Source organism: Coregonus clupeaformis, chromosome 21 (assembly GCF_020615455.1).
Source record: "Coregonus clupeaformis isolate EN_2021a chromosome 21, ASM2061545v1, whole genome shotgun sequence".
In the NCBI taxonomy this organism is placed as follows: Eukaryota; Metazoa; Chordata; class Actinopteri; order Salmoniformes; family Salmonidae; genus Coregonus; species Coregonus clupeaformis.
Window position 1 is genome coordinate 7,122,938 of NC_059212.1, and position 17,466 is coordinate 7,140,403.

Consider the following 17,466-nt stretch of genomic DNA (forward strand, 5'->3'; position numbering starts at 1 on the left):
GGAGAGCTCCTTGGTCTTCATGGTGCCGCTTGCTTGGTGGTGCCGCTGGTGTTGCAGACTGGGGCCTTTCAGAACAGGTGTATATATACTGACATCATGTGACAGATTATGTGACACTTAGATTGCGCACAGGTGGACTTTATTTAACTAATTATGTGACTTCTGAAGGTAATTGGTTGCACCAGATCTTATTTAGGGGCTTCATAGCAAAGGGGGTGAATACATATGCACGCACCACTTTTCAGTAATTTTTTTTGTTGAATTTTTTTAAACAGTTATTTTTTTAATTTCACTTCACCAACTTGGACTATTTAATGTATGTCCATTACATGAAATCCAAATGAAAATCAATTTAAATTACAGGTTGTAATGCAACAAAATAGGAAAACGCCAAGGGGGATGAATACTTTTGCAAGGCACTGTAGATATGTGGTAGTAGGGTAGGGGCCTGAGGGCACACATATTGTAATGTTTTTAAAATGTCTAACTGCCTTAACTTTGCTGGACCCCAGGAAGAGTAGCTGCTGCCTTGGCAGCAGCTAATGGGGATCCATAATAAATACAAATAAAAATACCCCCGCACATTGACTCGGTACCGGTACCCCTGTATATACAGTTGAAGTCGGAAGTTCACATACACCTTAGCCAAATACATTTAAACTCAGTTTTTCACATTTCCTGACAGTTAATCCTAGTAAAAATTCCGTCTTAGGTCAGTTAGGATCACCACTTTATTTTAAGAATGTGAAATGTCAGAATAATAGTACGGAGAATGATTTATTTCAGCTTTTATTTCTTTCATCACATTCCCAGTGGGTCAGAAGTTTACATAAACTCAATTAGTATTTGGTAGCATTGCCTTTAAAATGTTTAACTTGGGTCAAACGTTTCGGATAGCCTTCCACAAGCTTCCCACAATAATTGGGTGAATTTTGGCCCATTCCTCCTGACAGAGCTGGTGTAACTGAGTCAGGTTTGTAGGCCTCCTTGCTCGCACACACTTTTTCAGTTCTGCCCACACATTTTCTATAGGATTGAGGTCAGGGCTTTGTGATGGCCACTCTAATACCTTGACTTTGTTGTCCTTAAGCCATTTTGCCACAACTTTGGAAGTATGCTTGGGGTCATTGTCCATTTGGAAGACCCATTTGCGACCAAGCTTTAACTTCCTGACTGATGTCTTGAGATGTTGCTTCAATATATCCACATAATTTTCCTTCCTATTTTGTGAAGTGCACCAGTCCCTCCTGCAGCAAAGCAACCCCACATCATGATGCTGCCACCCCTGTGCTTCACGGTTGGGATGGTGTTCTTCGGCTTGCAAGGGTCTGCCTTTTTCCTCCAAACATAACGATGGTCATTATGGCCAAACTGTTTTATTTTTGTTTCATCAGACCAGAGGACATTTCTCTCTTTGTCCCCATGTGCAGTTGCAAACCGTAGTCTGGCTTTTTTATGGCGGTTTTGGATCAGTGGCTTCTTACTTGCTGAGCGGCCTTTCAGGTTATGTCGATATAGGACTCGTTTTACTGTGGATATAGATACTTTTGAACCTGTTTCCTCCAGCATCTTCACAAGGTCCTTTGCTGTTGTTCTGGGATTGATTTGCACTTTTCGCACCAAAGTACGTTCATCTCTAGGAGACAGAACGTGTCTCCTTCCTGAGTGGTATGACGGCTGCGTGGTCGCATGGTGTTTATACTTGCGTACTATTGTTTGTACAGATGAACGTGGTACCTTCAGGCATTTGGAAATTGCTCCCAAGGATGAACCAGACTTGTGAATTTTCCAAGCTGTTTAAAGGCACATTCAACTTTGTGTATGTAAACTTCTGACCCACTGGAATTGTGATACAGTGAATTATAAGTGAAATAATCTGTCTGTAAACAATTGTTGGAAAAATTACTTGTGTAATGCACAAAGTAGATGTCCTAACCGACTTGCCAAAACTATAGTTTGTTAACAAGAAATTTGTGGAGTGGTTGAAAAACGAGTTTTAATAACTCCAACCTAAGTGTATGTAAACTTCCGACTTCAACTGTAGCCTCGTTATTGTTATGTAATTTTATTGTGTTACATTTTAGTTTATTTTTTACTTTAGTTTATTTAGTAAATATTTTCTTAACTCTATTTCTTGAACTGCATTGTTGGTTAAGGGCTTGTAAGTAAGCATTTCACGGTAAGGTCTACACCTGTTGTATTCGGCGCATGTGATAAATACAATTTTATTTGATTGATTTTATTTGATTAATCTTAAATGGCACCGACCACCACTGCTGCCCACTATATTCCAACTATAGAATTTAAATAATAATTATATTTCCATGATTCCAACAGTTCACCAATTAACTAGGCCTAGATTCTTTGGCCCATATTATGCAGCCCTGGATGGCAACAGTGTGGAAATTATAACAACAGTGCAGGAAATGCAGACATTTTAGAAAATGCAGAAAAGTATTTTTGTTTATAGTTGGATTGAACAGTATAAAACAACCAGAATGGAGAAAGCCCCATTGAAATCACTTATAATGTATGTGTTGCCACCCTAGGGTATGACCTACTCATAAAGCATATTTATAACTTTTATTATTCAAAAAACATAAAATACCATCCAAAATGTGAAAAATATCAAATGATATTTTGGCCATATCACCCTCTACTGTAACATGAGTACACGCTTGATAAATAGGCAAGAGACCAAAACAAAGATCTCAGCAAAAACATCGACCATACAGAAGTTGAAGTGAGCCGGCCAGGCATCAAAACAGGTGTGGCTCCTCAAAGCTCTACGCTGAGTTTCCAGGGCGACAGTCAGAGGTACAAGTGACACAGACGGCTGCCATTGTTATGATGGTAGGCTTGGGAACAGACCGGCAGGCCACAACTGCTGATGGAAAGAAAGTAGGGTTCTACAGGCCTGGGATTTAGTTTGGATGGATGGAGGTTTGCTGACAGAACACTGACAGAGACGGAATTGACAACAGGTACCTTTTTCCATCCTGCTGAGTCACTACTGTGTGTGTGTGTGTGTGTGTGTGTGTGTGTGTGTGTGTGTGTGTGTGTGTGTGTGTGTGTGTGTGTGTGTGTGTGTGTGTGTGTGTGTGTGTGTGTGTGTGTGTGTGTGTGAGTGAGTGAGTGAGTGAGTGAGTGAGTGAGTGAGTGAGAGAGAGAGAGACTCTCTCTCTGTCTGTGTGTGTGTGTGTGTGTGTGTGTAGCTCACTGAATACATTGTTTCTCTCCTATCTGTAGTTTCCCAATAATGGGTTTCAATGTTTTAGTTAGAGGTCATATGTTAAACAGCCTACACGTTTTGTTGCCCTCTATTGCTTAACCGCATCCAGCTTACAGTCCATCAGTGAACTTAACACACTTAACGTATTTATCGACTTACTACCACCTGGTAATTACACTAAGGGTAAGTTATATGTTAGTAGTAAGGCTTATTGAAAAGATTGTATTGGTGTGTGTGTGATATTCATTTGCATGTGTGTATTTTTTCTCTGTGGTGTGTGTGTGTGTACTGTGTATGTTCATGCGCACGTGTGTTTGCATGTATGTGTGTGTATACTGTATGATGTCTGACGTGTACCATGTGAGAGAGCCTGTTCATGTAGCTCATTCCTTACACATTTGAATCTGCTGATGCTGCTCTATATTCTCCAGGTAATAACAAACCACCACACAGATTAACGCATCAGATATCTCAGGTCCTATAGTAACTGTTAAGGCCAGCCATCCACTTAAACTAACCCTGCTAGCATCAGCTATCTCAGGTCCTATAGCAACTGTTAAGGCCAGCCATCCACTTAAACTAACCCTGCTAGCATCAGCTATCTCAGGTCCTATAGCAACTGCTAAGGCCTAGGCCAGCCATCCACTTAAACTAACCCTGTTAGCATCAGCTAGCATTGCCAGCATAACTACACCAGGCACAGGATTCAATTAACTAGCATGGTCCCAGATCTGTTTGACACGGCATGACAATAACCATAGGAGTTAGGCAATACAGCACCAACAGATCTGGGACCAGGCTATCAATTAACTTTACTAACCTAGAACCAGTGGTGTAAAATATTTAAGTAGAAATACTTTAAAGTACCACTTAAGTAATTTTTTGGGTATCTGTACTTTACTATTTATATTTTTGACTACTTTTACTTTTACTTACTAAAGAAAAGAATGTACTTTTTATTTTACTCCATCCATTTTCCCTGACACCCAAAAGTACTCTGAATGCTTAGCAGGACTGGAAAATGGTCAAATTCATGCACTTCTCAAGAGAACATCCCTGGTCATCCCTACTGCCTCTGATCTGGTGGACTCACTAAACAAATATGCTTCTTTTGTAAATTATGTCTGAGTGTTGGAGTGTGCCCCTGGCTAAATGTAAAACAATAAAATACATTGTGGCGTCTGGTTTGGTTAATATAAGGAATATGAAATAATTTATACTTTTACTTTATTTTAGCAATTACATGTACTTTGATACTTAAGTATATTTAAAGCAAATACTTTTAGACTAACTCAAGTAGTATTTTACTGGGTGACTTTCACTTTTACTTGAGTCATTTTCTATTAAGATATCTTTACTTTTACTCGAGTATGACAACAGGGTACTTTTTCCACCACTGCCTAGAACCACAGGTTCAGTTTATAGAGTACTACTGACAAAAGCACCAACCAGTGCTTCTGACAGACTAATCCAAGACCAGAGGCTATCTGAAAAAACATAGTATGTTAGTTGGTGGCGGTAGCCTAGCGGTTAACAGCGTTGGGCCAGTAACCGAAAAGGTCGCTGGTTCGAATCCCTGATCCGGCAAGGTGTAAAAATCTGCCGTTCTGCCTTTGAGCAATGCAGTTAACCCCAACTGCTCCCTGGGCGCCGATGATGTGGACGTTGATTAAGGCAGCCCCCCGCATTCAGAGGGGTTGGGTTAAATGTGGAAGACACATTTCGGTTGAATGCATTCAGTTGTGCAACTGACTAGGTATCCCCCTTTCCATTTCCCTAGTCTGATCATCTCCAAACAGGCAGCAAGGTTTGGGCTACTAAGGTTCCTCCATTAACGCCGATACAGGGTGTTAGCCGATACAGGGTGTTAGCCGATACAGGGTGTTAGCCGATACAGGGAGTTAGCCGATACAGGGTGTTAGCCGATACAGGGTGTTAGCCGATACAGGGTGTTAGCCGATTCAGGGTGTTAGCCGATTCAGGGTGTTAGCCGATTCAGGGAGTTAGCCGAGACAGGGTGTTAGCCGATACAGGGTGTTAGCCGATACAGGGTGTTAGCCGATACAGGGTGTTAGTCGAGACAGGGTGATAGCCGATTCAGGGTGATAGCCGAGACAGGGTGTTAGCCGATACAGGGTGTTAGCCGATACAGGGTGTTAGCCGATACAGGGTGTTAGTCGAGACAGGGTGATAGCCGATACAGGGTGTTAGTCGTGACAGGGTGATAGCCGATACAGGGAGTTAGCCGATACAGGGTGTTAGCCGATACAGGTTGTTAGCCGAGACAGGTTGTTAGCCGAGACAGGGTGTTAGTCGAGACAGGGTGTTAGTCGAGACAGGGTGTTAGCCGATACAGGGAGTTAGTCGAGACAGGGTGTTAGCCGATACAGGGAGTTAGCCGATAGAGGGTGTTAGCCGAGACAGGGTGTTAGTCGAGACAGGGTGTTAGCCGATACAGGGTGTTAGCCGAGACAGGGTGTTAGTCGATTCAGGGTGTTAGTCGAGACAGGGTGTTAGCCGATTCAGGGAGTTAGCCGATTCAGGGAGTTAGCCTATACAGGGTGTTAGCCGATACAGGGAGTTAGCCGATTCAGGGTGTTAGCCGATTCAGGGTGTTAGCCGATACAGGGAGTTAGCCGATACAGGGTGTTAGCCGATACAGGGAGTTAGCCGATTCAGGGTGTTAGCCGATACAGTGTGTTAGCCGATACAGGGAGTTAGCCGATACAGGGTGTTAGCCGATACAGGGAGTTAGCCGAGACAGGGTGTTAGTCGAGACAGGGTGTTAGTCGAGACAGGGTGTTAGCCGAGACAGGGTGTTAGTCGAGACAGGGTGTTAGTCGATACAGGCAGTTAGTAGAGGAATGCACACTAACACCCTGCACCAGAGCTAGATATAGGCCAAGTATGATATTGTAGGTGGCAATTCCTCAATATGGCAGAATCAGAACAGCACCAGTTCCAGGTTGGCCATGGACCACCACAAGATGGACAGCATATCATTCACAACTAGACACTGTATCACTATAACCAACAACAATATCATCGCACACTGTCCCTCAATTCCTACACCTCAACACCTCAGGCAAGATGTGGTAGTAGGGTTTTGGGAGTCTGTGGTGAAGAGTTAGGATATGCAGAGCTCAGGTGCTGCAGGGGAGAACGTGAAAAAATAAAAAGGTGCTTTGTTTTTGGATTTAGAGATGAGCTGTGGTTTGTCAGGGTGGTGTGAGCCTGTCTGTTCTGTTTACCTTACCTTTCCTCTTAGGTCCAATACATTTGGGTGCTTGTCTATATGCCCTCTCTGTGTGTGTGTGTGTGTGTGTGTGTGTGTGTGTGTGTGTGTGTGTGTGTGTGTGTGTGTGTGTGTGTGTGTGTGTGTGTGTGTGTGTGTGTGTGTGTGTGTGTGTGTGTGTGTGTGTGTGTGTGTGTGTGTGTGAGAGAGTGTGAGTGCGTGTGTGCGTGCGTGCGTGGCAGGGGTTGGAACCGGTTCAGGGAACAGAACAGAAAACCGAAAAAGAACAAACATTTTCGAGAAACAGAATCAGAACTAAAGTTATCTATACTGTTCCGGAACATAACGATTATTTTACGTTCCGGGCATTTTTTTTACAGTCCCACAAAAAAAACACAACAAAATGCATATGCAAAACCCTCACTCTGTCACTCAGAAACTTATTCCAGATTCATACTACAGCTATGACAATGTTTGTATTGGTAGTAGTATGAGTTGGGATTATGCCGGTTCATTGCTTAGCTAACTAAACAAAAGACTCCAATTGCCAGATGATTACAGTGCATTCGAAAGTATTCAGACCCCTTCTCTTTTTCCACATTGTTACATTAGAGCCATATTCTAAAATGGATTAAATAAATAAAAATATTCATCAATCTACACACAATACCCCATAATGACAAAGCAAAAACAGAATTTCTGCAAATGTATAAACAATTTAAAACAGAAATACCTTATTTACATAAGTATTCAGACCCTTTGCTATGAGACTCGAAATTCAGCTCAGGTGCATCCTGTTTCCATTGATCATCCTTGAGATGTTTCTACAACTTCATTTGAGTCCACCTGTGGTAAATTCAATTGAATGGAAGAAGTTTGGAACCACCAAGACTCTTCCTAGAGCTGGCCGCCCGGCCAAACTGAGCAAGAGAAGGGCCTTGGTCAGGGAGGTGACCAAGAACCCGATGGTCACCCTGACAGAGCTCCAGAGTTCCCCTGTGGAGATGGGAGAACATTCCAGATGGCAACCATCTCTGCAGCACTCCACAAATCAGGCCTTTATGGTAGAGTGGCCAGACGGAAGCCACTCCTCAGTAAAAGGCACATGACAGCCCGCTTGGAGTTTGCCAAAAGGCACCTAAAGACTCTCAGACCATGAGAAACAAGATTGGTCTGATGAAACCAAGATTGAACTCTTTGGCCTGAATGCCAAGCATCACGTCTGGAGGGAACCTGGCACCATCCCAATGGTGAAGCATGGTGGTGGCAGCATCATGCTGTAGGGATGTTTTTCAGCGGCAGGGACTGGGAGACTAGTCAGGATCGAGGGAAAGATGAAGGGTGCAAAGTACAGAGAGATCCTTGATGAAAACCTGCTCCAGAGCACTCAGGACCTCAGACTGGGGCGAAGGTTCACATTCCAACAGGACAATGACCCTAAGCACACAGCCAAGACAACGCAGGAGTGGCTTCAGAACAAGTCTCTGAATGTCCTTGAGTGGCCCAGCCAGAGCCCGGACTTGAACCCGATCTAACATCTCTGGAGAGACCTGAAAATAGCTGTGCAGCGACGCTCCCAATCCAACCTGACAGAGCTTGAGAGGATCTGCAGAGAAGAATGGGAGAAACTCCCCAAATACAGGTGTGCCAAGCTTGTAGCATCATACCCAAGAAGACTCAAGGCTGTAATCGCTGCCAAAGGTGATTCAACAAAGTACTGAGTAAAGGGTCTGAATACTTATGTAAATGTGATATTTCATTTCTTTGTTTTTAATAAATTTGCAAAAATGTATATAAACCAGTTTTTGCTTTGTCATTATGGGGTATTGTGTGTAGATTGATGAGGGGGGAAAAAAACAATGTAATCCATTTTAGAATAAGGCTGTAACGTAACAAAATGTGGAAAAAGTCAAGGGGTCTGAATACTTTCCGAATGTACTGTAAATGACCCATCAGGTTAGCCAGGTGTGTCTGCGGGTGATTACGGCCATCTATTGTATTTCATGAACATGTGTACATGTCTAGACAATAGTGACCCATCCACTTAGTTAGATGTGACTGAGGGGTGGTTATAGCATTTCCTTCACATGACCCATCAATTTAGACAAATGTGTCGGGTAAGCGTCATCTAATAATTATAAAATATTTATAAAATATTTTTATCTGGACACTTTCTGTTTTTGATATTGCTGCTATGCAAGTAACCATTTCACTGTACCATTTACACCTTTTGTATCCTGTGCATGTGACAAATAAACTTAGATTTGATCTGATATAGTGTGTTTTTACCAGAGACCAAAGTGCGAGTGGCGCAGTGGTCTAAGCCACTGCATCGCAGTGCTAGCTGTGCCACTAGAGATCCTGGTTCGAATCCAGGCTCTGTCATAGCCGGCCGCGACCGGGAGACCCATGGGGCGGCGCACAATTGGCCCAGGGTAGGGGAGGGAATGGCCGGCAGGGATGTAGCTCAGTTGGTAGAGCGTGGCGTTTGCAACGCCAGGGTTGTGGGTTCGATTCCCACAGGGGGGCCAGTATGAAAATTTAAAAAATAATGTATGCACTCACTAACTGTAAGTCGCTCTGGATAAGAGAGTCTGCTAAATGACTAAAATGTAAAGTCAGATTAGGATTTAGGCCAAGGACTAGTGTGATGCGTGTGATAGAAGGAGTCAGGAGCAGGAGAGTAATACGCATCCAAAAAGTTTATTCCGTTGATAAACAGTTGGGCAAGCATGGGACAACAACACTCAGGCACAGGGGAAATATCTACCCTGGCAACAACAAGGTAAGGGTAGCTCAACCGAGCTACACACAGCTCACAACAAACAATCACCCACACAGACAAGGAAGCAGAGGGAACACTTATACAATGACTAATTGGGGATAAGGACCAGGTGTGTGTGATTAATTAGACAAGACAAGTGGAGTGATGATAAATGGATCGGCAGCAGCTAGTAAGCCGGTGACGACGAACGCCGAAACCTGCCCGAACAAGGAGGGGAGGCAGCCTCGGCGGAAGTCGTGACAACTAGATTAAGTGTATTTTTACCTGGAGTTTTTCCTTATTGTAGGCTACTACTTTTACCACTTTTAGTCTTGAAATCTTTGGTTGTTTACTAAACTACTCACTCTGAATCCTTAAAGAGATGGGTGGAGCTAAGACTTAAGAGGGTGTGAGCGATGCTGAACGGGTGTAGACAAAGAAGAGCTCTCCAGTAGGTGTACCAAAACATTCAAGGGCCATTTTCTCAAAAGTGGGGTTCCAAGTTGATCAACTTTCAAAAGCAGAATTACTTTCCCATTGTTCCTCAACTGCAGTGTATGATATACCATTTTCTAGCTCTGAGTCTCTACTTTTATCCAATGTAAAAAACACAATTTCAAATTTTGCCACATAAGACCGAATCGAGGCGGTCAGTCACATATCACCTCACAATTGCGCATTCCTCTCCCTTCCGTAGCAGACGTAAAAGTAGACAAGTAGATGCGCAATGGATTATAGTCATTGTAGTTAATTACCACGTTTAATGCGCTAAACTATGTAGAATATTGGCCTGTTGGAAACTACAACTCCCTACTACATCGTCACAGTTCAGGCTGGATCTGATTTATCTCTAGAGAAACGGTTTGATGTGTGCATTTAGCTCATGAAATGGAATTCAAATAATTGAACCGACTACTGTGTGAGTGTGTAGGCTACCTGCCCTTCCTCCTCCTAAGCTACTAGCCTACTGAAGTTACAAGCGTGATTCCGAAATTAGGGAGAGAGATTTTTTATTTGAGAATGGATTAACTTTTTCAATGCTAGTTAAGGATACTATAGTTATCACGTTTCACATTGGATTTATTAACTACAAAAAGGTAAGTGTTTTTATTTTAATTCTGGTGCCGCTCTGCACACACAAGCTTGTTAGATAGCTAGCTAGCTAGGTCTGGTCCAACGTAAAGTCCAACTCTCAGAAGTTCAGACATTCAAAGTTCCTTCATAGAAGCCCCTCCTCCGTAGGTTTAATTATGTGGGCCTAATTCAGATAATGCATGTCATAACAAGATGCCCAGCGCTTCAAGCCAAGTCTCCTCCTCCACCGTCTCTCATTCTCTCCCCATCTGCAAAATGTCAGTCGCATCTCATGCCATACACTTGTCTGTTCAATGCATGTAAACAACTAAACTCAGCAAAAAAATAAACGTCCTCTTACTATCAACTGTGTTTATTTTCAGCAAACTTTTTTTTTTTTTTTTTTTAAGTCATTTAGCAGACGCTCTTATCCAGAGCGACTTACAGTTAGTGAATACATATTATTATTTTTTTTACTTTTTTTTATACTGGCCCCCTGTGGGAACTTAACATGTGTAAATATTAGTATGAACATAACAAGATTCAACAAGTGAGACATAAACTGAACAAGTTCCACAGACATGTGACTAACATAAATTGAATAATGTGTACCTGAACAAAGGGGGGGTCAAAATCAAAAATAACAGTCAGTATCTGGTGTGGCCACCAGCTGCATTAAGTACTGCAGTGTATCTCCTCCTCATGGACTGCACCAGATTTGCCAGTTCTTGCTGTGAGATGTTACCCCACTCTTCCACCAAGGCACCTGCAAGTTCCCGGACATTTCTGGGGGGAATGGCCCTAGCCCTCACCCCCCGGGGATAACAGGTCCCAGACGTGCTGAATGGGATTGAGATCCGGGCTCTTCGCTGGCCATGGCAGAACACTGACATTCCTGTTTTGCAGGAAATCACTCACAGAATGGCTGGTGGCATTGTCATGCTGGAGGGTCATGTCAGGATGAGCCTGCAGGAAGGGTACCACATGAGGGAGGAGGATGTCTGCCCTGTAATGCACAGCGTTGAGATTGCCTGCAATGACAACAAGCTCAATCCGATGATGCTGTGACACACCGCCCCAGACCATGACGGACCTTCCACCTCCAAATTGATCCCACCTGGACAAGAGGAACACCTACATGAGAATGCTATTCATTGACTACAGCTCAGCATTCAACACCATAGTGCCCTCTAAGCTCATCACTAAGCTAAGGATCCTGGGACTAAACACCTCCCTCTGCAACTGGATCCTGGACTTCCTGACGGGCCGCCCCCAGGTGGTAAGGGTAGGTAACAACACATCTGCCACACTGATCCTCAACACGGGGGCCCCTCAGGGGTGCGTGCTCAGTCCCCTCCTGTACTCTCTGTTCACCCATGACTGCATGGCCAGGCACGACTCCAACACCATCATTAAGTTTGCCGACGACACAACAGTGGTAGGCCTGATCACCGACACCGATGAGACAGCCTATAGGGAGGAGGTCAGAGACCTGGCCGTGTGGTGCCAGGACAACAACCTCTCCCTCAACGTGACCAAGACAAAGGAGATGATTGTGGACTACAGGAAAAAAAGAGGACTGAGCACGCCCCCATTCTCATCGACGGGGCTGTAGTGGAACAGGTTGAGAGCTTCAAGTTCCTTGGTGTCCACATCACCAACGAACTATCATGGTCCAAACACACCAAGACAGTCGTGAAGAGGGCACGACAAAGCCTATTCCCCCTCAGGAGACTGAAAAGATTTGGCATGGGTCCTCAGATCCTCAAAAAAATTCTACAGCTGCACCATCGAGAGCATCCTGACTGGTTGCATCACCGCCTGGTATGGCAACTGCTTGGCCTCCGACCGCAAGGCACTACAGAGGGTAGTGCGTACGGCCCAGTACATCACTGGGGCCAAGCTTCCTGCCATCCAGGACCTCTATACCAGGCGGTGTCAGAGGAAGGCCCTCAAAATTGTCAAAGACTCCAGCCACCCTAGTCATAGACTGTTCTCCCTGCTACCGCACGGCAAGCGGTACCGGAGTGCCAAGTCTAGGTCCAAAAGACTTCTCAACAGCTTCTACCCCCAAGCCATAAGACTCCTGAACAGCTAATCATGGCTACCTGGACTATTTGCACTGCCCCCCCACCCCATCCTTTTACGCTGCTGCTACTCTGTTAATTATTTATGCATAGTCACTTTAACTCTACCCACATGTACATATTACTTCAACTATCTCAACTAGCCGGTGCCCCCGGCACATTGACTCTGCACCGGTACCCCCCTGTATATATAGCCTCCCTACTGTTATTTTATTTTACTTCTGCTCTTTTTTTCTCAACACTTTTTTTGTTGTTGTTTTATTTTTACTTTTTTTGTTAAAAATAAATGCACTGTTGGTTAAGGGCTGTAAGTAAGCATTTCACTGTAATGTCTGCACCTGTTGTATTCGGCGCATGTGACCAATAAGATTTGATTTGATTTGATTTGATCCCGCTCCAGAGTACAGGCCTCGGTGTAACGCTCATTCCTTCGACGATAAACGCGAATCCGACCATCACCCCTGATGAGACAAAACCGCGACTCGTCAGTGACGAGCACTTTTTGCCAGTCCTGTCTGGTCCAGCGACGGTGGGTTTGTGCCCATAGGTTACGTTGTTGCCGGTGATGTCTGGTGAGGACCTGCCTTACAACAGGCCTATAAGGCCTCAGTCCAGCCTCTCTCAGCCTATTGCGGACAGTCTGAGCACTGATGGAGGGAATGTGCGTTCCTGGTGTAACTCGGGCAGTTGTTGTTGCCATCCTGTACCTGTCCCACAGGTGTGATGTTCATATGTACCGATCCTGTGCAGGTGTTGTTACATGTGGTCTGCCACTGCGAGGACGATCAGCTGTCTGTCCTGTCTCCCTGTAGCACTGTCTTAGGCGTCTCACAGTACTGACATTGCAATTTATTGCCCTGGCCACATCTGCAGTCCTCATGCCTCCTTGCAGCATGCCTAAGGCACGTTCACGCAGATAAGCAGGGACCCTGGGCATCTTTCTTTTTGTGTTTTTCAGAGTCAGTAGAAAGGCCTCTTTAGTGTCCTACATTTTCATAACTGTGACCTTAATTGCCTACCATCTGTAAGCTGTTAGTGTCTTAATGACTGTTCCACAGTGCATGTTCATTAATTGTTTATGGTTCATTGAACAAGCATGGGAAACAGTGTTTAAACCCTTTACAATGAAGATCTGTGAAGTTATTTGGATTTTTACGAATTATCTTTGAAAGACAGGGTCCTGAAAAAGGGATGTTTCTTTTTTTTGCTGAGTTTAATATAGCTTGCCTGCTCCATAGAAAGCTGCTCTATTCGCACTGTTTGGTGAAATAGTTTAATGTCAAGCTAAAATAAAATAAAATAAAGATTTCAGAGGTTTAAAAGGGAACAGAAAGGAATGATATAAGTCGTTACTTTTTCGGGGTTCCAACCAGTTCAGAACTTTAATTTGCTGGTCACAACAGTGGAACTGAATGGAAAAAATAAATTGTTCTGTTCAGAATTAAATGATTGGAAAATAATTTCGGTTTCCAACCCCTGGTGTGCAGAGGTGCACAATGTTTATGTTTTCTGAGGACATTGCAGCATTACCGTGTACTTTTGACTCATAGCATATGATCTCTGTTCAGACTGATTAACTGTATTAAGGAAAGACTTAGGATAACGGACTCTTAATAAGTTATTGTTCTGGTACGGCACGTGCTGGGCTCTGTGCTGTACAACAGGCTACAATGGATGGCCAATGGCCTCGATCCACAATGACAGTCTGTGGATAGGAAAAATGTGGCTAAGGAATTTTTAAAGGGTTCAGTGGGTAAGCCATGGCTTTGACCACCATCTGTGTGGCATTTAAAGTAAACACTGGCACTTTCTAATGCCAAGGCTTTACGCATCTTAGTACCATCTGCTCCATGACTGTTGGATTCAATGCATGCGCTCCTACGTATCTGGCGCACCTGCAATGCTGAAGGGGGGAATCAATGCGCTCCTATGTATCTGGCGCACCTGCAATGCTGAAAGGGGAGAGGTCCGACTCCGACACTGCAGTTCCTCACTTCTGTTCTGTGCTCCTCCACATGTTCAATTCAACAACCCCCTCCTCTCACCCCCTGCATTTACGCATGTAACTTGCGTAAGCCTACTAACATTGACGCCGCAGAAAGATGTAGTCTATAGCGCATACAGTTTAAAAAAAAGGTCTGCACCCCCCCTCTCTCGTCCACACTTCTGCAACCCCACAAACGTCAATCAATGAGGGCATCCATGCGCATTCAGGGCGTGCATCTTGATGAGCTGCGGTTTCATTGATAAAACCCCAGGGTGAACGTAAGCAAGACAGGCACTTTGGGACATGCAGAAAAAACGGGTCTTGGGTACTTCGGAGTACGAACAGACAAAAAGGCAGAAATATTCCAAGTTTTTTCACAAATAGACAAAAATTCAGAAATATTCAACGTGCAGTTTTATGAAACTGTATAGGCCTACCTGCAGTTTGTCGGACGTAAACACATCCGTGTCTACCTCGCAGGCGATGATGGTCACCATCTCCAGTTTCATATTTATCGATGGCATTCCCTTTCGTAGCTGAGAAAAATATAAATAAAATAAATTATTTCGTTGGGTCCTTGTCTACTTCAGAGAAAGTGCAGTCGCAGCCTCGCAGGTGATTTTAACTCCAATGGGTTCGCTTCGGATGAGGTGGTATCCTGACAGTTTGGGTGCGCTATTTGAAGTGAGTGATGCTGCAGCAGAAAACTCTCTCTCGATCTGTTTCGCTCTCCCTCTCTCGCTCTACCCGCTCCAACATAGAGCAGCAGTCAGAAACATTCGCGAGCGCACCAACCAGCGCGCGCTCGGGCACAACATTGACGTCATGAGCAGACTCATTTGTTCATTTACGCTGCAGCTTGTAGAACTACACCGGTTCTTTCTGCCTCCTGTTGTTTATTTTTCCTTCTCATTTAGCCAATGAACATAACTGCGGCAATAGCTCTGAAATTATGTATTCTAGGCCCGCTTCCCCCCAGCAACAATAATCAGGACTGCCTATAATGAAGTCCAAAAAAATATCCTGGAATAGAATTTGACTATTGTCTTGGTTGCATAAATGATAAACGATAATGTTTTGGTACGATAGAACAGGCTGCTTTTTTTTTTTCTTCTCTTCAGAAATGGAATGCACCATCTAATGTTTGACACTAGGCTAGTCAGTTTGCGTCTGTTCCATTTTAAAATAAAATCCATGTAGGACTATTCTGTTATTGAAATGTCAGAGTTACTTCAATAAGTAAAAACAATCCAGACATCCAGTATAGCCTGCTAATTTACTGTATGATGTAGTGGACATTGCAGAAGCAGCCTGTCGTGTAGTAAACTACAGTAACCATAGTGTTAACATCTCCCTTACTCGCTCAGCCTTATCCGATTGGTCCAAACTTCCAACAGACTTCGGCATTGCATAACCTCTCACTCATCAACTCTGGCACAAGCTCTCAGTTTCATCATTCACTAGCTAAGACAATAAGCCACGATGAGTAGGCAATAGGCTGGAAGAAGCAGTCAGACAGACAGTCAGACAGATATGATTCTCTATAACTATTAGGGTGGCTCAATCTGGTTCTGACAGGCCTGAGGCAATGCAGGGTCTCTGTTAGGGTGTGAATAGACTAAACAGCAACATGGGCTTCGTCCCAAACGACACCGTATTGCCTATATAGTGCACTACTTTTGACCAGAATCCACAGGGCTCTGGACAAAAGTCGTTCACTATGCAAGGAATAGGGTGCCATTTGGGATGAAGCCCATGTTGCTATAGTAAAATAGAATAGAATAGTGGTACACTTCTTGATCCATTATCGTTAGTACTATTTATGAATATCATGTCATTATGATCATATTAGATTGAGGAGTAGATTGAGGATGTTGCTTGATACGATTAGGCATTTTCTGTGCACTCCTCTAGAGTTTTCTTGCTCCTCATTTCAAATTCTCTCAGTTAGTCAGCATTTTCAAAACCCATCTTAATATTACATTTGAATAAAACCCATAATCTACCCACATTAATCCAGTGATCTTTCAGAGGTGTTTATGCTCCTTGCAAATCTGTGATGTGAATGTGAATATTTTGGGTGTCCTGGATATTCAACCTTCATTCCCCTCACCAGATCCCTGATTGATAGGGGATCTAAAATGGTGACATTACTAGATCATTCACTCATAACTGGTTACTTCAGACCACAGAAGTACACAGATATTAAGGAACTGTTGCTAAATTGACTGTACAATCACAAAATCCACTTATGTGAAACATAATGCACATTTGTACTCCCAAAGTCATGGTTGTGTGTGAGAACATGAAACCAGGGCAGTAGACCCACCCACTAACCCACAATGACACGCAATGCATTCGTAAACATTCAGGATACACACACGAGAGTCACACATCAGAAATCGAACTTCTCCACATCTGACATGAGACATAACAGTCATGTGTTGTTGTGTGTTTTGGTTGTCGAGCTGCAAGGGGCAAGGGCTTCAGGGGGGGCGGGAATGGGAGTCAGTATGAGCAGGCATGCAGGCCCGTTGCAACAGAGGCAGTAGCAGCATCAAAACACACACACACATTGCACACACATATGCACACACACAAATCCCCCCTCCACACACAAACTATCCCTGCGCCTTCCCAGCGATGGAGGCTGCCAGTGCCACACCACCTCACTCGGCCCTGCCCAGCCACCCCCTGGCGCCACTGCAGCTGCCATAATCTAGGCCAAGCTATTTATAAAGCAAATCAGCGTCAGGCGAAGCGAGCCAGGGGAAACCGCGAGAGAGAAAGAGAGGGTGTGGGGAGAGAGGGAAAGGAAATGAGAGAGAGAAAGAAAGAAATAAACATTTAATGGAGAGAGCAGAGAGAGAAAGAAAGAGAGAGAGAGAAAGAGAGAGAGAGAGAGAGATGGAGAGAGAGAGATGGAGAGAGAGAGAGAGAGAGAGAAAAAGGGGGAGAAAGAGACAGAAGGGGGAGAGGGAGAAAGCAATAATTAGAGAAGAGAGAGAGAAGCCAGGTGGAGGACAGCAGGTATAGATAATGATAATGCAGACCAGGAGGAGACCTGGATGAGAGTACAGCCAAGAA

At 44.0% G+C, this 17,466-nt stretch overlaps 1 protein-coding gene across 1 annotated transcript in view; it reads right to left on the bottom strand.

Annotated features, from left to right (window-relative positions):
* LOC121539007 (calcipressin-3) overlaps positions 1-15,130 on the bottom strand; it is a 60,532-nt gene extending 45,402 nt beyond the window's left edge. Inside the window, exon 1 of the mRNA XM_041847172.2 lies at positions 14,817-15,130. Coding sequence (XP_041703106.1) covers positions 14,817-14,903 — 87 coding nt within the window. The 5' untranslated portion in view covers positions 14,904-15,130. The remainder of the gene's footprint in view (positions 1-14,816) is intronic.
* Positions 15,131-17,466: the final 2,336 nt, after the last annotated feature.